General features: G+C 37.6%; 2 protein-coding genes across 5 annotated transcripts; one reads left to right on the top strand and one right to left on the bottom strand.

Annotated features, from left to right (window-relative positions):
- The first annotated feature begins 1,075 nt into the window (after positions 1-1,075).
- LOC122977002 lies at positions 1,076-11,631 on the top strand. The gene is made up of 10 exons (XM_044345503.1): positions 1,076-1,177; positions 4,474-4,664; positions 4,848-4,968; positions 5,095-5,188; positions 6,013-6,100; positions 6,203-6,336; positions 6,528-6,726; positions 7,634-7,730; positions 7,861-7,939; positions 10,495-11,631. Exons 2-10 carry the CDS (start codon positions 4,571-4,573, stop codon positions 11,497-11,499), a joined length of 1,911 nt encoding a protein of 636 aa, XP_044201438.1. The 5' UTR covers positions 1,076-1,177; positions 4,474-4,570; the 3' UTR covers positions 11,500-11,631.
- Positions 11,632-12,841: 1,210 nt separating this feature from the next.
- LOC122977129 (trypsin-4-like) lies at positions 12,842-17,751 on the bottom strand. Of its 4 annotated transcripts, none has more exons than XM_044345513.1 (6): positions 17,620-17,751; positions 14,903-15,089; positions 14,541-14,732; positions 13,925-13,986; positions 13,448-13,605; positions 12,842-13,329 (listed from the first exon to the last, which is right to left on the bottom strand). In XM_044345513.1, the coding sequence occupies exons 1-6, from the start codon at positions 17,657-17,659 to the stop codon at positions 13,138-13,140; spliced, it is 831 nt and encodes a 276-aa protein (XP_044201448.1). In that variant the 5' UTR covers positions 17,660-17,751; the 3' UTR covers positions 12,842-13,137. The 4 variants fall into 4 exon arrangements, with proteins under 4 accessions (XP_044201448.1, XP_044201449.1, XP_044201447.1 ...); XM_044345514.1 differs by lacking the exon at positions 17,620-17,751 and adding an exon at positions 16,644-16,874 and having other exon boundaries at positions 13,925-13,983; XM_044345512.1 differs by lacking the exon at positions 17,620-17,751 and adding an exon at positions 16,644-16,871.
- Between the last annotated feature and the right edge of the window lie 7,122 nt (positions 17,752-24,873).

The raw sequence follows: 24,873 nt of genomic DNA, 5'->3' as shown, positions 1-24,873 counted from the left end.
AATTCCTCCAAGCCAATGTGCAGGGCTGATAAAACAGTTACTGGAAACATCTGTTGAAGTTATTGCTTAATTGCATTCCCTTTATCTAGTTTTAGGATATGTGGGTCATATTCACAAACTTTCAAGCAGCACTGTATGTGTTCTTCCTGATTACTGCTATCATTAACTGTTTCTTATAACGCACAGATGTGGGAATGTCCACTACAGCTGTTTACGTCTTTTATGGTTAAGATGAGTAAAAATGATCATCATTTCTGAGGTCATGAACTAAAATCTGATTAATGTTGTTTTACGAACAGGAAGTGTGGTTGACAGGAAGCGAACCTATCAGAATAATGGAACATTTGGTTCTTAGAAAAAACACTCTGACCTTTATCAAACCACACAAACATTTGACCGATGAGTCAGCAAGAACCTGTTCCTTCCCCTATTCATGGTAATGGAAAAACACATAATATATTTTGAAATGTTATGTTCATACTGCACATACCGCAAAAAGGGAAGCTTGCTTAAACAGACATCTTTTATGAATATAAAATGTTTAAAAAAGTCTAACAGTGTGAAAAAGAATATAGGACATTGCACTGTTGTTTGCCACAAAAGGGCAAATGCGCAAAAAAAAGAGAAGAGACATCTTCAAATTTTATTTTATATCATAAACATCAAATTTATGATATAAAATGACAGGCTGTGGGGAGGTAAATGAAGATAAACAATTAACCTGTATGGGGGATAAAAACTGTAGCATCAAGGTGAGTTAACCAGTATCTACATACATTAGGACAGTGTTGTGTATTTTTTGCTTTAGTAGTGCACCACAAGTATTGCTATTAGAGTAGGCAGTTTTTTAGTTTTTAGTCAAAGGAAGACAGAGGAAGAAACTGCTCTGAAGTGTTAAGCCACAAAAAAAAAAAAGAGGTGAAAATGACTTCAGTTTTCACACCTTGCAGAGTGTAAGTGGTGGTTAGGAGTTGGAGCGGATTAAAACCGAGAATACATGAAAAACTGATCTTGACTCGTGATTAAGTTTCTCAGTAGTGACCTTTATAGGAAGCGAACATTATCTACAATCGTCTCTTTTTACAGGGTGACGGGTTTCTCATTTCCTGAGAGGAAACACTTTATGTCTGACTGAAACCAACGCTTTGAAGCAGACCCTGTTCAGCTTCACCAACAGGTAAGACACTAAAGATAAGCCTATATTAAGCTCATATTTTTTATGTTTATTTCCTATATTAGGTCTGTTGATGTCTAACTTGTAAGAAGTGGAATACATATCACTAAGTGTCATTAGGTGGTTAAAAGAGGATGTCATACCTGACAGACAGACAGCTGCTCTGCTTAAATGTGGGGGTATTATGAAAAGCTAGTAAAATGACTGAATGTACTATATATAAGCCAGATTATCAAAGATGTGGTAATACTTTATAATACAGCCTGCATTTTACAGTGTAACTTCCTATCACTTACCATGTAATTTCCTGGAACTTACGGTGTAACTTCCTCGTATGAATCGGTACATATAAAATACTTAACAGTTGTTACTGGTACTTAAATGTAGGTACAGCGGAAGAAAACAAAACAACGAGAAACAAGAGAGTAACAATTGGGGTTTTAAAGTGTAAGCTCCCAACATCTACCATGTAACTTCCTGAAACTTATGGTGTAACTTCTTCGTATGAATCAGTACGGTATATGTGTATATGTGTACAAATGTTTTTGCTCGTGGCAGTTATGACAATCATTTTTTATGTGTGTGTTTGACAGGCAAGTTTCACCCACACTCAAGAGATTTATTATGCTTATGTCTTCCACTTCATTGTATGAATTTGAATAGAACAAGTCGAGAAATGGGTCTATACTTTTGAAAATTAGCTCCTAGCAGCCATGTTGGTCCAGCACTGCAGCAGCTCATAACAGGAAAACTAAACCACATTGTATGTGCTGTTCTCCCAGTCTTACTCTGTAGGAACAGACTAGTTACCCTATAAGTACATGGTAACAACAGGGAGCAGGCTGTATTATTAAGTTCACACTGTTCCCCAGTCCTTACTCTGTAAATACAGACTAGTTACCCTATAAGTACATGGTAACAACAGGGAGCGGGCTGTCTTATTAAGTTCACACTGTTCCCCAGTCCTTACTCTGTAAATACAGACTAGTTACCCTATAAGTACATGGTAACAACAGGGAGCGGGCTGTATTATGTTCTCCCATCCTTACTTAGCTGTTTGGTTCTGTTACCTTTCATGTCACAATCTAACAACATGCAACGTGTCATTAACAACACACCAGACCAACATTTTGAACAGACAATGAGAAAACATTTTTGAATATGATTGAATAGAATATGTTTCATTTATAACTTCTTAACTATATAAACTAATATTATATAATATAATAATATTCTATATAAATTGTACTATATAAAACTTAACAAAAACTATATATAAAATTATATATAAAACTTAAACAGCAAAATAACTCTTAACTAATCTATCTATCATAACTAATCTATCAAAATGTAGTTATAAAATAATTAATTTTAGTAAAAAAAAAAAAAAAAAAACAAGAACAAAACAGGAAACTACCTTTACAACAACAAAAAAGAACAATTTTCGGGTACTTTGTTCTTATGTTCTACATCGCAGGGTTACAGGGTTACACCGTAAAACGCGGGCTGTATTATAAAGTGTTATCAAAGATGTTTTACTGAAGGTTGTTCAGTTTCACCATAAGTCATTTGGTCAACACCCACATCTAATGAATCAGGTTGTTGGTGGTTTATTAACAGTGGGACTATTCATGTACCAACTGGCAGTACTGCTGTCAGTAACGCTTTTTTAGTAGTAGTTTATTTGACTACTATTTGACTAGAATTATTTGAGAAATAGGACATTAAATCACCAACAGCTACAAAGATGTCAAGATGTCACAATAAAGTCCAACACTTGATGAAAGATAGCATACTATCAATAAATACTGCATCATCAATACGATCCCTCTTACACTATCACTATTCTGATTCCTGGCACCACAGATCCTAAAGGAACAAGTATCCATGTTGGATTAAAACATCGGCGAGCATGAGTCAACAACACTGCAGTCGCTGGGCATGAGAACTTAAATACTGAATGTCACTGTGACATAACAGTGAGACGTGGTTCAGAAGAAAAATTTAAATGAAGATCTTTATGAATGATCTTTATGTCCCTCCAGCGATGGTATAACCCCCTAAAAACATTATGCCATCATCAGCGTATGCCAAAAATCTTGTAATTACATAAAAAAAATGTAAATATTCACTAACAAAATAATCTTAAAAGTTGACAAACTGGCTTTCAGAGCTTTCAGCCATATCTTGTGGTCTTTACAACTGCCCCAAATAATTAGGGGTCCGAGAAGCTCCAGTTTCACTACATCTTTAATAAAGGTTTAAGTTACCCCTAAATAATAATATAATGAATGAACTAAACTGGGTCCTCCTGTGGCCCTGTCTTGTGAAGGCATCCTGTGTCAAAATCTAGATGGAAGAGTAATCCTATCACCAGACAAGAATGTAGATATCGGCCAATTCTGCAAAACCACCAAATTACATTCACTGACCACATTTTTAAAATTCTCGCTTCTTACAATATCTGTGCATGGCAGCTAAAGCAGGGAAAGATCATTGTTTTGGCAAAATGTTTAAGATTAGATGACTAAAACTCTTGGTTAAGGTTAGGAAAGAATTGTAGTTACAGTTAATAAAGATTTGATTGTTAATAGCAGGTCTGTGATGGGACACAAACTCCAGTGTCCTGCATAAAAGTCAGACCATGTGTCTGACTTTTACTTGTACATGCCAATACACCCTTACTTTCTGCCTTGCTGCATACAGGGCACACTACTTCCTCAGTTGGTGTTGAATGTTGGCATTTGACATAAATAATGATGTGCAGAATCATCCAATATGGAGGTAACTGCTACTGATACTGGGCCGGTTGTTGAGCAGGACGCTAAATCCCATTGGGATAATTTAAATCAATCAATCAATCAGTTTGTTTTCTTTATTTCACATTTATAAAACAAAGATAAATTAGATAAAATACAAAAATTGAAGAGATAAAATTAAATGTGGGGCTGTTCATGACCTTTAAAACCTGAGTTAACAGGGAATTTCATTACAAAGTACCAAATTATTGCTGGTTGGGTATTTTTTACATTTTGCAAAAAAAAACCTGGTCAAACAGGTGTTTTGTCCAAACTGTGTAAGTGGAACCAGAATAGAATCTGAAACATTTGTATTTCTGTTTTTCGATCACCTGTTGATATCACAACTGTTTCTTCGTGTGTTTGTGGTCAGGTTTTTTTTTGTGTGTGCGTGTGTGTGATCCCATGCACAAATAAACTGCCAAATACCACAAAGTAGAGCATCATATGTGCCATAGGCCTCTGCCACTTGTCAGCAGCTGCATCTTTTCATCTGTGCAGGATGAGAAGAAGGAGGAAACAGTGAGTTACACCTTGTAGCAAGTATCACACCACATCTCCCAGTCTGACAGCTTTGAGAACCCTAATGACCCACTAAATGGAGAGAAATAAGAAAACCCTTCTGCCTCAAACTCTGCTGCTCACTCTGCATCTGGTCTGTGCCATCACAGGCTGTTCCCGCCAACATGACAGTTAGTAACGTTTTGATAACTTGATTTATTATTGTAATTGTCTTTAATTTCACAATATTTTGTTACACAAGATTGAACACAAAATAACAACAACAAAAAACATTTCTTGAAAATGATAAAGTCACATACTGTCACAGTTCTCAGATGACACTCTTGGCTTCTCGTTTGCATTATTTCTCACAGATCTCACCTGCTACAATGACTTCAATCGTACCATCACTTGTGTGTGGAACAGCACAGATGTGTCTGACCTCGCAGGCACCATGTGCACAATACACGCCGAAAAGTCGTCTATTGGAGTGGGGTAAGGACAGCGGTTACAAAGCAAAAAGTGGATAGTCATGTACTTACAGTAGAAGCAAATATATGTAACCAAATAAGATTAAGATCTTAAGTGCAGCAAAATTAAATTAGATGTATTCTCTCTAAGAAAAAAATACAGGAGTTCCTGTGACCTGGAGCCCATTGACGTCTCCACACCAGCACTGAAGAAATGCTCCCTGGTCTTCAATAGAGATGAGCGAGTAAGTCTGAGAAGCTCAGTAACCAAACATTATTATTACTACCGTAGCCCCCTTCCTAAAAATATTTTTAATATCTGTGCATATCAATTTAGAGAAGAATGAATCGCTGGATATTGAAGGAATAGTTCGACATTTTAGGAAATTTGCTTATTGGCTTTCTTTTCCAGTCTCATACATGTCCGTTAAATATGGAACTACAGCCAGCAAACAGTTAGCTTAGCTTAGCATAAAGACTGAAAACAGGAGAAAACAGCTAGCCTGGGTCTGTCCAAAGGTAACAAAATCCACCTCTTTAAAGTGTAACACATTATATCTTGTTTGTTTAATCTTTATAAAAAAACTTATGTGCTGGTTTTTCTCTCGGTCATGACAAGACTCTGACTAAGAAATAGTCTAACATAACCCCCCTGTTAAATTTTCACACTTAGGTTTTTGTACAGATTAAACAAATGAAATATAACTTGTTAATTGGTGACCTATAGAAATGTTTGTAGTCTTATTTTTCTCCATATTTGGTCAGAACGAGGCTAGCTGTTTCCCCCAGTTTCCAGTCTTTATGCTAAGCTAGCTGACTGTAGCCTTAGGCAATATTTACCATGCAGACACAATAGTGATATCAATCTTCTCATCGAGCACAACAGTATTTACATATATGGCTATTAGCTGGGGATCTTAATCAGGGCATCTTGAGTGCAACTGTCCAGCAGATTATCACCTTTACTACTGAATGTAAAACACTAATTTCAATCTTATTTTGTTTTGTATTGTTGTCTTATCAATGTGTTCTAAGAGCAATATTTTTTTTTTTTTCAAAATGTTCTCAGTTTCAGTCCTCCCATGTGTTGTCCTTTAATCTGAGCTGTAACCCTGTGGGGCCAGGTTTGAACATGTCCTACAAGCCATCTTGTCACAGTGAGTACAATGGATAATACAGTATATTGCCTCTTTGTGACCTTACCTTGTGAGCTATTCATGATGACCAGAAATATTCTCTGTGTGTTTGTGATATTGCAGTAAAGCTGAATCCTCCAGAAAAACCAGAAATCAACTTTACCACCATTTCCTGGATACCCATAGTTACCAGGAATAAATTTTTTGAATCTTTCGCTTCCCAACTGCAGTGGAAACAAGAGGATCAGCCATGGAGTGTGTGTATATATTTTGTGTTTGTGTCAGTATGTGAATGCATAAATGTTATTTGTCAGAGATGAGTGTTGGAGAGATTATTTTGAGAGTGAATGTGGAATGATTTGTACAAATGATCCATGAGATCAGTGTGAATGAACAGACATGAAAACCAGCCTGTTTAACATCCATGTATTTGTTTTCACCCTATCAGGATGCTATCGAAATGGATCAGCAATGTAATAAGGAATGCAAGGCTGAGCTAGACGAAGACGAGCTGATCGAAGGGGAGACTTATGAGGCACGTGTTAGAGTGCATCCCGCTGACAAACGCTTTAAATCAACCTGGAGTGACTGGAGCCCCACTGCATCATGGGTTTCACCCACAGGCAAAACCAAACCACAATCACCAGGTAAAGGTTACCACATTTACACAAAGCTAATTGGTTTAGTTTAAAAAAAAATGTAGTCAGAGACAAGCAACAGCTGCTATGTTCAACTGTAACCCTGCAAAGAGAAATGGTGCATATTTTTAATTTTTGCCCCTTGTGCTCCATGTAATAAGGTGTAAAGTAAAGGTGTGGAGGTCAGGAGCTGTTGGGTTTGTTGTATGCCAGACTTACAAGAAAGATATCAGAGTTTATGTCTTGTGACAGACCTGCAGTTAGCCTTTGCTTTTTATTTACTGTAACCTTACCTGTGTTTTAGTTGCCTAACAATGACCATAACTTATTTGCCATAGCCAATGGCAAATCCCTAACCTTACCCATACATTGTAGTTGCAATGTTGCAGATATTATTCGTTGAACATAATCCAAGGTTTTACAGAATCATCCAATATTGACATTCTTGTCTGCCAGTAGGGTTGTTCCCTTAGAGAGGCTGTGCCCATCATTACTTTAGATCAGAGGTTCACAACCTTGTTGGCTTGTGACCCCCTACAATGATGCAATGTTTTCCCTATGACTCATAATCACAGGTTATTACCTTGGTGTGGACATGATTGGTGGGCAGTTTAATGAGAGTGATTTTTCCTTCTCAGATTGTTTCATTTGAATGATATTTTAAGGCCCAAAATAAGTGAAAATTTTGTAGAAAAGAAGTAAATGTTTTTCTCTTATCCCTTTAACCATCTTATGACCCTTCAGATTTAGCACATTATATACGTCTATATACGGATGACTAAATGCTCAAAATATCAAATGTGAAAAAGAGAGAATTGGGAGAATTGCATGAAAACATATTTGTTCTTCACATTGGGATAAATTCAGTATGCTTAGCCCTTGGCTAACATGACATGCTCTAACTTGTCTTTGTCAGGTGTTTTCTGGAATGGCTTGGGTGTGACTGTCATAGGTGCAGCAGCATTCACCTTGTTTCTGGCCATCGTACTTTTTAAGACTGACAGAACCACCTGGTAAGAAACCACAAAGTCGTTTTCCAAGATATTCAGTTTTGATGCTAAACTGTATTCAATTCTACCTTTCTGTGTTCAAGAGCAGTATATTGACAACTCTGTTTTAACATGATATTGTTTTGTCTTTTAGGATTTACATGGTAAAGAGGATCAGAGGTCCACCCGTACCGAACCCAGCAAAATCCTTCCTGCAGGATGTAAATTTCCAGGTAAGTTGAAATCTTTTTTGTTCTTAGGGTTTGTTGCATCTTGTTAAGGACAGAGAATTTACTTTACTTTCTTTTTTACAGTGGGGACTTTTTTCAGTTGTTTAAAGTTTTGCAATACAGTGGAAACTGCTTATAGTGATCATGTCTGTCTGGGTCAAATTGATCACTATAAGTGGATGATTATTATAACTGAATTTTTTTGTTTTTCTTTATTTTTTATGCAGATTACCATCTAATTGACATTTCTATATTTATTACATGAATATAAAGTAATGAAACGGGCAGCTTCGGTATTTACTGAATTTTATTGACTGTTTCAGAATACAGCACAGCTGTTTCAAAGGCTTGTTGTTTTGCTGCTGCATCTCGTAGGATCGTTTTTGGCAGTTTGTCATAAGCTTCAATGAAACTACGTTTTTCATTGAGAGACTTTCTTTTCCCATCATGATTTCACTGCACACGCAGCACCAGCCTCAGGTAGCCAGCTGGAAGCAGATGAGTTGTGCATTTAGGCTGCAGGGGTGGGGGTGGAGAAACGCAACTCGTGATGCTGTGGTGGCCAACCACAGCTGGTGATCAGACTGATTAGGGCTGCAAACCTGCCGTGAGGGAGGACAAAAACATTACTAAGAAGAGAGGATGACATTTCGTTTGTTAATGTTAAAAGTAAAGTTAGGCTTTGATGTCGTCTTCCTGACTCATTTTAAAAAAGACAAGAGAAAGAGATAGAGAGAGAGAGAGATAAGCAGTGGTCGTAAGACACCCACATTTTTTCCTTATGTTTTCATGTATGAACAGACCAAAAATGAACACTGTAAGCAGACTACTTGATTACCATATGCAAATTATTTAAACAGCATTTGTATTGGAATGATTCTGTCCTGAGCTTTTCGATCAATATAAGCGGTTGATCACCGTAACTGTGATCACTTTGTTTCCACTGTATTTTCTTCCTTATAAAATTGTTTATTGTGCACCATAAAAAATGTTACAAGATTGCACAACATATTAAAGCTGCACTAAATACTTTTTGCCACTTGGGGCAGCAGAACAAGCTCTAAACACAGCATTGATGTTATTTTTATGGTGAATGTGTTAGCAGATAATTGTCTATCTACATGTTTGGCATGTATATGCAACAAGTCCTCCAAATTAAACGACCACATATGTTGTTGGACCATGCACTCCAGAATAGGAACGTTTTCTAATCTGGTGCCCCTATCAGCAGTAATCGCCAGGACAACATCATTTGTCTGTGCTTTTCAAAACTGTTACAAATCACTGTTAAAATATAATGATGTTTTATGATGTGACAATTCTGTGATTAAGGTTTGGTGAGGTTTAGGCACAAAAACCACTTGGTTAGGTTTAGGGAAAGATCATGGTTTGGGTTAAAATGATCAATTGAAATGTGGTGTGTATTAAAGTTACTACTTACTTAAAGTTAGGAAACCTTCATTATTATGGCAACAGTAAACATCACGACAATCGTAGTTACGTTTTTTAAAAAACTGTCCCGACTAGCGATTGGAAATGGGACACTTGCGTTAGGAAGCAGGAAGTGAACAGCGGTCTCCTGCAAAAAAGTCCACTCTTTGCAAGTTAGGATCTAACCAGCCATCCAAATGTAGAAATAAAATATAGAAAATATAATTTCTATAAAATATAGAAATTTGTCACCTTATACAGACATCACCTGAACTGCGTCTCTTCTCACGTCATATTTACTGTGGCTGCTAGATGGCATCTGTCAGTAAAACATAACTATAGATCATTTTTGGCGACTGACATTACCACCTATTGTGTTGTTTTTCTTAGAAGGACAGTCTCTGTATATGGGGTAGTGTTTCTGGCCACCATACGCATTTAAGTCCAATATTCACTTTTCTTTTTGCTCTATTTTGGTGTCCACCAAGCTCAGAAAAAATATCTGTCTCTTTAAATACTGGATGTTTACCTTTGTTCACCAGCTAGTTGCAAACTTTGTCTGTCAGCTGTTTGGTGCTGGGAAGGTAGCTTACAGTTTGTTTGTTTTTTAAATGAGAACAGTTGCTCGCTACCCTAAATTTGCCGGCCCACCAACCACAACAATGAGCTGAAAGATGCTGAAAAAGCTGAGAGGAACTGCAGAGTTCTATCATCATTTTCTGTGGCTTTGTCACTATCAGCAACCCCTTTCATATAACCTATACTCATTTGATCCATTGTCAATATAATAATGTTGATTAGTGCAGCTTTAAAGAAAGAAAGCACAACAACATGACATGAAACAGCAAGTTTACAGCCCACATAGGCTCTGAAACCAGACAGAAAAAATTACTCATCAGTCAAGTGACATATTACTTTTCTGCTGACATATTACTTGATCCAAAAGGTTTCAACTGTGTCATTGTAGGAGTGATGAATGAAAACAAAAACACCATAAACACTCCGTATATGCCTATTTACAGAATGGAAGATCAACTCATAGTCTAGTGCAGATTTCATTTATTCTGTATTTTCAACCTTTCCAATTCCTCCTCTCACTCCTCAACCTTTGACCCTCTATCCTCCAGAGCTGGCTGAGCCCTCACTTCACCAACGAATTTCAGTCCTTCTTGAAACCAGTGGAATTCGTCTCAGTTGAGTTAACCTGCAATGTGGATGGTGTTGCACCCTACGGACCAGAGATGGCACTGCAAGAGAAGATGAAAAGCAAAAGCAGCCACGATTCAACCAATCCCAGCTTCTCCAACCCCAGTTACACCGACGTGGATCCTCCTCCTCCCATCACCTCGCTCACTGCAGGGAATCTGGAGCCCTGCCCTGCTGATACACCTTATGGGCCTGTTGGTAGTCAAGGTGAAGCTAAAACCACAGAACAGGATAGGAAGGTAGAAGGAAGAGGGAAAGAAATGGAGATCCTGCAGTTGCTTTCCAAAGGCAGCAGCAACAGGGAGATGATGCAAGTCATTTTAGACTATAATAAGGTTGAGAAGCTCCAGGTTGAACACGGCAAGCTCCAGAGTCTAGATTCAGGTGTGTGCAGCAGGGAAGAGGTCAGTCAAGAGAGCCTGGAGGCAGATAGCATCAATGTGACTGATAGTCATGATGAGGAGCCACAAGGCAAGGAGGAGAGGGAAGGAGAGAATGGAAAAGATGTAGATTTTCGTAAGTTATTTGGTAACATCAGCAGTGGAGGTATTTTTAGCAAAGGGTCCATCCAGATTTGTTCCGATTACGAACGAGTCCAGAAGCTGCAGACTGACAGCAATGAGCTTCTTAGCCTGGATTCAGGCGTTAGCAGCGGGGGTGAGGAGCAGGTGAGTCAAGAGGAGAGCTCGGAGGACATTGACAAGTCCACTGAATCTACAAGCTTCCTGTTTCCTCCTTCACTCTCTAGTGCTTTACCCTGCTCCCTGCCCTTTCTTGCACCACTGCCTTTCAGCTTCTCTGGGCCAGGTTTGAGTCCAGCTCAGCAACCATGTCACATGCTGGGGAGGATTGCTCAAATGTCAACGTCCAGGTCAGTGGAGCCCTCTGGAGATGGATATATGCCAGTGACACAGGAACAGAACTAAAAACAGACAGAAATCTAATTAAAGCTGCAAGCAGCTTTGAACGGGCCCTTTTTAGAGACGTAAAGACTTTTAACCCACATGACCAAAGTCAAAAAGTCAAAGTTTGATTGAAATGTGTACTGTCAAGTGTGTAGAGACAATAAGTAACTGCAGCTGGACACAGAAAAATACTCATACATTTGAATGGAGAGTGTGAGCGAACCCACACCTTTTTGAACATTTACTGCTTCCACATAGTTTTAGATACAAACTTCATTTGAACTTTAAATGAGTCACGAGACTTTGACCTACAAATCTTGAATTTACATGGTTTTTCTATCTTTTACTGTTTTTGAGATATCAGAGTGTGAGTTTTAAAGTATTTTCTTGCTCCTCCTGTGATTGTATAATGAGTGTGTATTGCAAAATATGTCACAGCACTGAGGGAGTGACATAACGAGGAGCAGTTGGAGAGGAGGATTTTAGAGTACCTCATAAATCCCATTACTTTGGCCAAATCTTACATTAAAAATCATATTTTAGTAGGATATTCCAGCAAATCCATTGATACAGGTTTGAAAGTGGTCAGACTTATAGTTTAGACGTCAGAAGCCTCTGTTTGACACAAAGTCCATGCCTCCCCCATTGTTTTACATTGTAAGGGGTGCATTTGATGTAATTTGGCACTGAAACTTTCAGGGCTTATAAAATCCAAACCGTTTGAGTTATTACAAAGTTTTTAACAACTTTTTTTCAGCACAGTGTCATAACTCATCTATTGAAGAGGAATATTAACCAAGTGTTTTAGTTGTTTAACCACAGCCAGCCTCTTAACAATTGTGCTCAATATTTATTGTGAATTTACTGGATAAAGGATCAGATGTTTTTTTTTGTTTTTTTTTGTAAAAATCCAGTGAATTAAATGCCTGACAAATAAAGGTACTTTATCACACTGGTGCAAAAATTATTATGTCTATTATTATTAACAACAACAATAATAGTAGTCATAATAATTATACAGAATACAATGGTTCCCAGCCTGACTCGTCCCCAACCCCTCCTCGAAAGGGTTGCAAGATAAAACTCAGGGGTCAAAAGACGATTAACAGCAGAGAGGACAGCAGAAAGAAACATTTATGCTATGCAAAAATAATATTTATTTTTCCTGACATTCTCCTAACCTTTGTTGTGAATTACTGAAGGATTTTACCTCTTCAGTCATCTAAAAGTATTCAGATAAAACAAGGGACATACATACAATATCTTATATGTACAACAGATCACAAGTAGATTGTGTAGTAGTAGTATTGCTTCATTTTAAATGGTCACAAGCCAAAACCGTTAGGAATCCCTAGTGTAATACATTGAGAGATATGAAAGGGATGATACTGCAATATAAATGGTCTGGCAACATCTCATTCAGTACAGTGTTGTCATATCGCCTCACTCTAGCTCTGTGTGTGCATGGTAAGGGTAGAGAGTTTCAACTTACAGAATGTTCAGAAAACTACAGATAATCGTTACTGAGACTATTTTGTGTTTGTATGAAAACATTTTCTATCTAACAAGTCTGTCTAATATGTAAAAAAGAAAGGAAATCACACAAGAGTTATTGTGGAACTGAAATCTCATATTGTTTATTATGAAGTTTGTGCCTGTTTACAGTAAACCACAAAATAGACCACAGCCTCTTTTTGGCCAATCAATAGTTTCTTTGATCCATTTCATGTATTCTTGATTGCAGATGTCCATGAAAACAACTGGTTCAGCACATACATAGCTCATATTACCAGTGAAAGACACGACACCGATGATCTTGCCCTTATACACCACTCCTCCACCAGAGTCACCCTGTGAGAGAATTATATATTTACAGTCATTTTGCTTCATGTAATAAAATCATGATTTATCTTGATGACCCAAACTATAAGGAGTCTACGGGTGATAAGTAGAAGCCATGTGAACTCACATCACACGCATCCACTCTTGGACTTTTGCCACAGAACAAATGAAGATACAACATTTTTTGGTAGAAATAGGGATTCTCCTTCTTCAAGGTTTTTTTGAGCCCATTACAGCTGGCAACCTCAATGTCTGCACATTGGAGAGTAGGTGATTTACCGGGTGCTAGAGAAAAAGAGGGAGATTGGAGACTGTAAGTTATGATAAATAAACAAAGCCAACCAATGGGCTTTGATCATTTACATGATATAGAATTCTTCTGAACATGTTTGAAGATTTTCAAAAATCACATACATATCAATATAACATGTGATGATCTGCTTTATTTCAAAATATTGTTAACTGTTTTTCAATTTCAGGTGCTGAGCTGCATAAAAGAAATATAGTTTTTTTTGAATATGTAATTATTACAGACTAAAACCAATATAATGAACTTTATGAAAAGAGATTACATTTGTCAAGTTCAAAAAAAAAAAAATCTCACTTCTTATATTATTAGGGCCTCCAGTAGTGGCAGCGTGACCCGCGATCTGAACTTTTTCACTTCTGGAAAAAAAGGAGAAACAGTTTTGACAACATCTAAAAAAAAAAAAAAAAATGAATGCTGAATGCTGAAAAATGCTTCATATGGAAACAGCTAGCTTGAAACATTTAACAGTACCCAGAACATGTAAACACCAAGATCCAAGTGGTTACAAAAATACACCATCTGATGGAAATATTACTGTTACTAATTTTTCCTCTGTTTAAAAATGTGAAATCCCATTAAATATCCTGAAAGAGTGCATAATGACTAGTTCTGGACTTGAAACATTTTTTTACAAATTGGATTTGATTTAGGCATTACTTGTCTTGATTTGAGGCTTGACTTGAGATGTGACGTGGATCTTTATTGCCAAGAGAAGCACAACAATGGCTTTGTCCTACTGTACCTATCGCTGTAATATCATTATAAAATGTATCTCCTTAAACAAAAATTAAAGCAATATCAAATTTCAGTTTGACTTTGGGCTTTTTTGTGTCACATAGCAAAATGTAAGTAAGTATAAAAAAAAAACTTTTAATGAAGACAGTTTTACTTATGAGAGAAATATACTCACATTTTAGGACCTTTTCGACAGCTGGGAAGAGGTACAGGTCGAATCCGAGTGGGACTGGGTAACTTCAGTAACATGATGTCATGGGACCTCTTGTTGTTCTTTTTGTCATAGTCTGTGAAGATCTCAGGTTGTGCTTTAATTCGCACAGAATCTGCTTTACCATGATGTACACCTAAAACTGCATTTATAGTACTGCAAGTAGGAGTTAAAGAGAAAAATCACTCAATTATACTGTACATCAGGTTTTAATATTACAAGTCTTGCAAAATGCAAAGCAATGACATCTTTATTAGGGCACTGAAGCTCCAAGAGATTCAATTAGATGTTATGTGCAAGAAATACAGTATATACGTTTTTCTCACCATCCTGGCTCCCAGCAGTGAGCTGCAGTAAGAATCCACTGATCACTGATCAGAGAGCCACCACAAAAGAACTCAGCAGTACTGGTATTAATTATCAGTTGGACATGGTACAGACGCTCATTTGAATCACACTCTTTACCTCCGATGATTCTCTTCTGCAGATCCACCACTGTGCTCACTGTGACACCTGAAAGAGAAAGTCCACCACCAGGTAATTGTGAGTTAGAACAGTGTTTGTTTGTATTTTTAAGAAAGTGACATATTTGCTCTTAGTAGACAAAAACAGCAGCGTCCATCAGTGTGGGGGAAGTAACTTCAAAAATGTAATTAATTACTCATTGTTACCACATGGGCAGCTCTGGGTGTGAAAAGTGAAGCCAATGTGGAAGTGCCTTAAACCTGCATTCTCTCAAATGGCCAGCAGGGGGCGACTCCACTGGCTGCAAAAAGAAGTCTGTTTGTATAGAAGTCTAGGGGGAAATGACCCTACTTCTCACTTGATTTATTACCTCAGTAAACACTCTTCTAATGATTTTATGCTCTCAGTTGCTATTTTCAGGATTTCTTCAATATAGCGTGATGTTCATTTTGAAAATTATGGCCCGATTTAGAGTAAAATAGTAAGATATGCTTTAGGGAGTGAGGTACTGCTGTTGGACCCTGGGGAGCTCCTCCCTAGCTCCATGCTCTTGTCCAAATATGGTCAATTCTCATCACCCCTGGTTTCAAAAAACCAAGATGGTGACGGTCAAAATGCAAACCAATGTGTGATGTCACGGTGGCTGGGTACATTTTTATACAGTCTATAATTATTACTCATTAAGAAAGTAATTACATTGCTTTAATTTCTGAATATAGAATGTTGTCATAACATTATGAATTTAATTACTTTCATTACTTAGCCATGCTCTGTCAAAGGTGTCTACTAACAACTCTAAAGACCCCACACGTCACATTACCGGTTTTTACCACCTATAGAACGAGTGGTTTAACAAGAAGCCAGGCTACGGGTTCGACTGAATTTTTACTGACAATCAATAACTAGTTTAGCCCTGGTGACTGCAGACAGCACTCAGGAAGCCACCATAACATATAACCAGAGAGCATGCCGGTATTTCTTCGTCTCTTGAAGCCAACTGCCCTCCCCCATTTCCATCCCATATGCCAAACTAATATGTCCTAGACCAGCATGTCCACTGAGTGCACAGAGAGTAACTTGATATCAACTTCCCATCCAACTCTTGATACAACAACTAACAAGCCCACTACCCAAAATGTCATAGTAATGTTAATGGATTTAATAACTGTAATGTGATAACTGAATTTCAAATTGTAATCCCATGTATTACTGTTTACTGAAACAGTTTACAGTAACACCTTACTCAGTAATTCTTTACTACACAACACTGGTGGCCATTAGTAGAACAGAAAACAGACAAAATGGCAGATTTGTGCAGCTGATGTAGGTTTTAGTCCATATGCAGTATATCATTTTCAACAATTCACTGATGAATAATGAACAAACATAGATAAATGTAAGGAGACAGTTCGACCCAACTTGTAAAAATTTATTTGTAAGGTTTGATGCAACTTGAATGTGAAGTAACATGCAGACGATGCAACAGTGTATCCGATGGAGCAATGAACCATAAAATGACATCATCTCAAAAGTGTATTGTTTACAAAAATATAATTGTAATTCAAAGACAAAGGAATTATGAGAAAGTTTTTGAGTACTCACAGACCCACAGCGAAAGGAGAAGAGGCGTCAGAAGAGCCATAACTGTCACCCTCCAATGACTGAATGTGGTTACACTGTTCTGTTTGCATTTGAGCCAACAATCACCTCAGAGTTTATCAGCGCAACCCCATTGGCTACAAATTTCACGTTTTTTTATCCTTATCAAATGAGAATGACTGTAATTAAAGCAGAAGCAACGAAAGCAGAAGCAAAGAAACAAGTCTATTTTATGCTGTATCACACACCACAAACCTATTCCTACCACTAGTATTTCTCTAAAAGCATCTTCAAAGTCCAAACGATCCTGTTCTGACCTTTGTGACTTTTACCACCTATAGAACGAGTGGTTTAACAAGAAGCCAGGCTACGGGTTCGACTCCCCCATTTCCATCCCATATGCCAAACTAATATGTCCTAGACCAGCATGTCCACTGAGTGCACAGAGAGTAACTTGATATCAACTTCCCATCCAACTCTTGATACAACAACTAACAAGCCCACTACCCAAAATGTCATAGTAATGTTAATGGATTTAATAACTGTAATGTGATAACTGAATTTCAAATTGTAATCCCATGTATTACTGTTTACTGAAACAGTTTACAGTAACACCTTACTCAGTAATTCTTTACAACACAACACTGGTGGCCATTAGTAGAACAGAAAACAGACAAAATGGCGGATTTGTGCAGCTGATGTAGGTTTTAGTCCATATGCAGTATATCATTTTCAACAATTCATTGATGAATAATGAACAAACATAGATAAATGTAAGGAGACAGTTCGACCCAACTTGTAAAAATTTATTTGTAAGGTTTGATGCAACTTGAATGTGAAGTAACATGCAGACGATGCAACAGTGTATCCGATGGAGCAATGAACCATAAAATGACATCATCTCAAAAGTGTATTGTTTACAAAAATATAATTGTAATTCAAAGACAAAGGAATTATGAGAAAGTTTTTGAGTACTCACAGACCCACAGCGAAAGGAGAAGAGGCGTCAGAAGAGCCATAACTGTCACCCTCCAATGACTGAATGTGGTTACACTGTTCTGTTTGCATTTGAGCCAACAATCACCTCAGAGTTTATCAGCGCAACCCCATTGGCTACAAATTTCACGTTTTTTTATCCTTTTAAATTAAAGCAGAAGCAATGAAAGCAGAAGCAAAGAAACGAGTCTATTTTATGCTGTATCACACACCACAAACCTATTCCTACCACTAGTATTTCTCTAAAAGCATCTTCAAAGTCCAAACGATCCTGTTCTGACCTTTGTGACTTTTTAATTTTTAGTTTGCATGTCATTTACAAGTCAAAATGTCACACCATGCCTGGACTTTGTGTGTTTTTTGGTCTTTTTATGTTCTTGTGTTCTTTGGGGTCTCCTGGTTTGCACTTCTATTTAGTCCTTCGGTTCATATGGGTTTTCTTGTTATATTTGGGTGGTGGGTTTGGACTGCCTTTTGTTGTTTAGCCTGGTGTGTTGTATACTTTAGTTTAGGTTCATGATGGTTCTTGGACAGGTTGGTGTGGGTTGTATTTAGAGTATTGTGTTTTCTGGGTTTTAGTTTTGTTACTGTGTTTCCCTTGTGTGTTCATGTACTCCTCCTCACCTGCCCTGTATCAGTCTCGTCAGCCCTGCTCTGCTCTGTGTCTTCCCCACACCTGTCCTGTATCAGTCTCGTCAGCCCTGCCCTGCTTCCTGTGTTTCCCTCAGCCAATCACTCCCAGCCTGCCCTTGTGTCTTGTCACCTGTTCCCCATTCCCTCATTAGTTTAGTCTGTATTCAAGGTCTGGTTTTGAGTTGAGTCTTTGTTGGATCATTTGTTTTGTTTCGTCTAGTTCTGTTCAGCTCTGTTTGCCTGTTCATGACCATCCACGATTAAAGGAGAATTTTTCATCAAATCTGCATTCTGGCCTCTATGTTTGGGTCCACTCCTGCTTCCCCAACCTGACACAAAAGCACACTGGGACTCCTTGGACTGCATGCATACAAACTGATATTAGACAATTGAGCCTACTATGGAATATATTGCAGAGTAACTATAGTCTTCACCCCACTTAGACTTTTTAAAGTTTTTGGAAAACACTTAATCACAGTGCATCTACATTTTTGGCATAAAAAAGCAAAACAAAATTCAATTATCAAAGTAAAAACAAATACCTGAGATAGAGAGACACAGCACAAAAGCAACCTTTGTTGAATTTACAGTTAATTTAATTGTAAATATATCAATCGTAAATTTAGAGCAATTAGACCGTTTTCTTAATGAATGTGAAATGTCTGTTATATGACAGAATGTTTAACAGTTAACCATGCACACATTACACTTATTTGTCCATGTAATAGTTTTTTTTGTTATCCATTGTATATATTCACAGATGTCCATGAATCCAGCTGCTTCAGAACAGGCATTGGCAGGAACACCAGTAAAAGAAACGACACCATAAATCATGTGCCGCAACACCCCTCCTCCACCAGAGTCCCCCTGTATAAGAGACATACAATATGTATTGTTAGACTTTTGCATCATTTATTGAAATATGTATTAAAGTGATAAACCGTGTAACGACTGTAGAAAAGATATACGGTTATAAACCATGCCAACTCACTGGACATGCATCCAATCCATGTTTGGCCACAGAACCAGTGCTGTATGTCTGAGCCTCTGACAATCAACAACTTGATATCTACACGTTGGAGAGTATTTGATATACCAGGCTCTGGGGTAAAATAGAAAAAAGTGTTGTGTTTTTTTTTATTAGAAAAAGAATTTAATCACACTAAAAAAGACACCAACATACGAATGACATATTACCTTACCAGTGTGCATGCAAAGATGCAACAGCATTTTTAAATCAAGTTTTTTTGTATGCTTTATTTAAAAAAGATGGTCAGTTTTTTTCAATATATCTTGAAATGTGCTGAGTTGAGCTTGAGAAGAAAGCCTACTGGAAGATTTATTTATTTCTTTTTCTTTGCCAAGGTGACATCTTAAAGCCTCCCACAACCTTTGTTTCCTGAATACTACTGCTAACAGAAGAACTGCTGACACAGGAGGAGAAGAGAGGAGAGGGGAGGATGAGGGGAGAGAAGGAAGCGATGAGAGGAAAGGAGGGGAGAGATATCCAAATATGACTGCATAGACTATTAACCATATAATGCATATTTATTTGTGTCAGATGCCAGACATAGGAAATAACTAGCCTACCTGAGTTCACTCCTTTTCATTGACAATGCTTAATAATGGTGGGCTATTGCCTACTGTAAATTAGGCTGGCTGTATTGATATGTTTCAATGGTGATTTAATTCCACAACAGTGACAAACAATATCGGGCCTTAGGGAAAACACTATCGAGGAGACGTGGATCATGCAGGACACTTGATTTGCGTGCGTTAACTGCGGTGGCTGTGACAAGTCCAAGAAGGAGGGGCAGGGGCTCATACGGTCTTGCAGAGTTAGACGTCAAATGCAGTAGTCAGGCTTTACAACACGCTTCTAATTGAGAATTGATGCCATGGGCCAAATTTAAAAACTAAAATGTAAAATTAGAGAAATAAATAGAAAAAATGTCTTACAAAAAAGGGCACTTATCTAGTCAGAGGCCAAAGGGTCAGATACTTGAGCACCACCTGGGGTCTATCTGTGCACGTTCCTGCTATTTACTATATAATTGTTGAGCAGTGGTGGAAGAAATATTCAGATCATTTACTTAAGTAAAAGTAAGTAAATAGCAGCAAAATGTACTTAAAATATTAAAGTAAAAGTACGTTTGTTACTCTGACTGATATATTATTATATATGACATCATTAGATTATTAATACTGAAGCATCAGTGTTAGAGCAGCATGTTACTGTTGTAGCTGCTGCAGGTGGAGATAGTTTGATCTACTACACACTGCTTTTTGTAAGAGGTCAAAAGCCAAACAGGTTGGAAACCACTGGAATAAACTTTAACAATGTGTTGTATTTTTAAAAGCTCTGAAAAGTAACTGAAGCCAAATAAATGTAATGATAATGAAAGTACAGTATTTCCCTCTGAAATGTAGTGGAGTGAAAGTATAAAGTAAGTACAAGTACCTCAAAATTGTACATAAGAGCAGTTCTTGAGTAAATGTACTTAGTACTTAATGTAGTTGTTGGAGCGAGTTTGAAGATGCAGATTCCAAATTATTGGAACCGAATGAAATATCAGAAATTGGTCGGTACTTACATGGTTAGCATCCAAACTGACTAACTTATGACAGACCGAACACACACATTTTGGATAGAGGTGTGTGTGTGTGTGTGTGTGTGTGTGTGTGTGTGTGTGTGTGTGTGTGTGTGTGTGTGTGTGTGTGGTTTGGGGAGTGGAGGCTGTACCTATAGCTGTTCAGAGCGCAGATGGAGAGCTAATGCGACAGTTCACAAGTATTATATATATATTGGAGAGTATTTGATATAATCACACTAAAAAAAGACACCAACATATGAATGACATATTATCTTACCAGTTGTTTTTTTCCTCAATATATCTTGAAATGTGCTGACTTGAGCTTGAGAATAAAGCCTACTGGAAAATGTATTTATTTCTTTTTTCTTTGCCAAGGTGACATCTTAGTATATATACTATTTAAAGCGTCCTTTCTTTATGGCATTTTGAACGGTACGTGACTACTGAAGGTAGACTAGTTGTTACTTTGTATAAATGAGTAAAATAAATAACAATGTTAAATATAGATAATCACAACGTTCATTTGTCTTAGACGCTAAATTAATGAGACTGAATGCACTTTGCTATCTTTATTTTCTCCCATTTAATCTTCTATGAATTAAAGCTGTGGGTCACAAAGAGCCAGTGCGTCACTAAATCGAAGTTATATTGCACGGGATAAAAAAAAGTCTTGCAGAAGGGAATGAAATACAGATGATATCAACCTGCTATATTACATCCTACAGAGATACAGAGCTATAAAACCTGCAGACAGTAGAGGAAGCGTATGTGCAGATTCCTGATTATTTGAACCGAATAAAATATCAGAAATTGGTACCAATAATTGACTTAACTTGTTTAACTGAGGAAGGGAAACGGAGATGGCACCTGGTCGATACCTCATTAGCATCCAAATTGTATGTGTGTGTATGTCTGGTGTGTGTGTGAGAGCAGAGGATCTGGGGGTGGAGGCTACAGCTCTCTGAGCGCAGACGGAGCTCTGTAACGCGACAGTTCACAAGCCATATTTAATCTAATCTCATGTGGAGTCAAATCCAGTTTCTATGAGGCAAAAACACCAACGACTGTAGACAGAGGTGAGTTTTTATTTTATTTTTTTTATATATATTTCAATTGCTGTCTTAGTTGTATTTTGTCTGCCTTGAGTGCATGAATTTTAATGTCCATTGATAAGCATATAAAGGTTTAAACACGAGGCTATACTGACTAAATGTGAATGGTAATAAAATGTTTCCTCTAGTCGTTGGCTTATCAAAGCAGATGAGCTCAGGTGTGTTCAGGCAAAGTTTGTCGCTTATCTAATTAATTCACCCTATATTATAATTCACACTTTCCTTATCATGTCATTAAATATATATATCTCTTCTATCTGCTCTTCTCTACAATGCTACTGTATAGTAATAGGCGAAACTTAGGCAAACATAACAGCACATGCGCTCTAATGCGTGTCATATAGCTACAAGTGTGAGTATTTATATTTATATTAAAAAAGTGCTGTTTTAAAAGCCTGCAGTGCACATAGATTAAATGTATATGCATCAATGTATGTCAAAGTCTCCTTAACGCACAGGATCTTATCAATGGAGCTGCGTTTGCATGATCCACCTGTTTGTAATGGAGATTTTATACATGAGGGTGTTTTCTGACATTACATTGTAGCGTGGAGTTAATATTTTAAAAGTTTATCAAATATTCTGCAGGTTTCTTCTCACAAACATTGTAGTATGCACTGTGTGTCTGGTTCTGCTGGTAAATTGTCTCAAATGTTTTTGTTTGTTTGTTTGTTTGTTTCTTGTACACTCATGCACAATGCATCATCTCAGGTGCCAGTGCACATACAGGCATACAGGTTATCAAATCACAAACAGCATCAGGTAAGACTCTCTCAGGTTATGAGAAATGATCGGCTACTATACCCCTGGGAAAAAAAAAAGAGGAGGGGAGAGAGGAAATTAGGAAATAGAGAGAAGTGAGGTGAGACTAGATGAGTAAACAAGATGAGATGAATCGAGGGGGAAACTATTGAGTCATAGAGAGGAGATAAGTCTGAAGAAGAAGCCAGATTAGATATGAAGAGAGGAAGACAGAGGAGTCAAGAAGAGATGGGAGAGGATATAAGATATGAGAGGAAATAGGAGAGAAGAGGAAAGAAAGGAAGGAAAGGAGAGAAAGAGAGGAGGGGGAGGGGGGGGGGGGGGCATAATCATAATTGCAAGATGATGAAAAGAAAATTTGAATGATGACTAAAGTAAAACCTCTCCGCTCTCTCCTGATTTATTTTAATCAGTTTGCACCTGTTAGTGAAGTCTTGCTGCTTAAACTAATGAATAACAGTCAAATAGAAGAAAAAAAAAACAATTAAATCTAGCCTCGCATGACCCTTCTTTCTCTCTCTCTCTTTCTTTCTGTCTGTCACTGGAAAGTCGGGAGCTTTTTATTTAATTGCACAACATCCACTCTAATGTAGCAGGCTTTTTATTCTATTCTGTTCATCTGACCAATTTGGCCTGTAATTACATGCATTTGTATAGACTATACATGTGTTCTGCACACTGTTATTGCAGCTAATACTTGATTGTATTGTTTTTTGGAAGAACTGTGGCATCGCATGTCACCACAACATAAATACACTCAAACATGTACAAACACTTTTTTTTTTAACCTTCTGAAAAATCCATTCTTTATTCTCTGTGGGCGTCTTTTTAACCTTTTAATCCCTCACTCAGGGCAAAGTGGCTCATTTGAATATGTGTGTGAATGCTAGCACACCTCTGCATGATTATCTTAGTGTGTATGTGTGGTTTGGGAAAAAGGCAACCCACGTTAAAAAAAAAACGTAACGTGAGTGCATGTGTGTTTGCGTGTCTGCACATGTTTTTTCAGGAGTATTGATCAGACCCTCTGGCTAATCTGTGAGCTCTTGTCAGTCTTTGTAATGAAAAGTGCGGAGGCGGCGATGTTGTGGAGACGTAGGCTGGATCCAGACCTGCAAATCCGTTAATTGAGCAGCAGCGGAGGAAGTAGACTCCCCTTGGGGAATAAGACTGATGGATCGCCAATTAGCTGATGGTGTATCTCTCTTTCACTTATATTTTCTTGTTCTCAAGTGGAATCATTATGGGAGATGGCGTCGGGGGGGCACTCTTGTTAATCATCTGTCAGCTAAATAACCAATGGATACACTTATTGAGGGAGAAACTCCTCTGCTTCATACCCTATTGTAATGTGTTTCATGATGAGCCTGACAGCCACAACCTGAAATGCATTGTTCTAACAATTAAGTCATTCTATATACTACAAGTGTTGCTGGAGTTTTGACCTTTGACCCTTTATGCATCTTGGAAGTAGGTGAAGTTGTGCATGAAACCCGTACTCTGCTTCTATGAGGGAGAAACACACGTCTTTATTTATTCACAGTTGACTACCTGATAATAGCAGCGTACTGTGAGTTCTACTCAAGAATGATCACTTTGTGTGTGTCGTGACTGTGGTTCCACTTGTGTGTCTTTGTAAAGGCGTTGAAGGACAGGTTGACAGTTTTTCAGGTCTGTCTTACAATAACAGTCGGTTTTCCTCGCTGTAATCATTCCTCCTGTTCATACTGGCTATTAAAAGATCCCCTTCAAATGTGCTCTTAATGGAAGTGACAGGAGCCACACAGTCATTTTGTGCAAAAATTACATTTCAAAGTTTATCTGAAGCTTATATTCAGCCTCAGCAGTCTGAGTTAGTCATATCAAGTAGATATCTGCCACATTTATAGTCTTTTGAGCATTAAAATTCCCTCTTTGTGTTTCCCTGTTGAGCTGCAGTGGCAGCATAGTAACAAAAAGAGCAACTTTGGCACTAAAAAGACTGTAACGTTGAAAGATATCTACTTGATTTGACTCATTTGGACGCTGAAGTTTATCTGAAGCTTCATATCAGCCTCAGATAAACTTTTAAATACATTTTTGCACAGAAGGACTGTGGATTTTGTCTCCCATCACTTACATTGTAAGTGCATTATG

Source organism: Thunnus albacares, chromosome 3 (genome assembly GCF_914725855.1).
Source record: "Thunnus albacares chromosome 3, fThuAlb1.1, whole genome shotgun sequence".
Lineage (NCBI taxonomy): Eukaryota > Metazoa > Chordata > Actinopteri > Scombriformes > Scombridae > Thunnus > Thunnus albacares.
The sequence above is the reverse complement of the archived record's forward strand: the minus strand, read 5'-3'. Positions and strand labels throughout refer to the sequence as shown.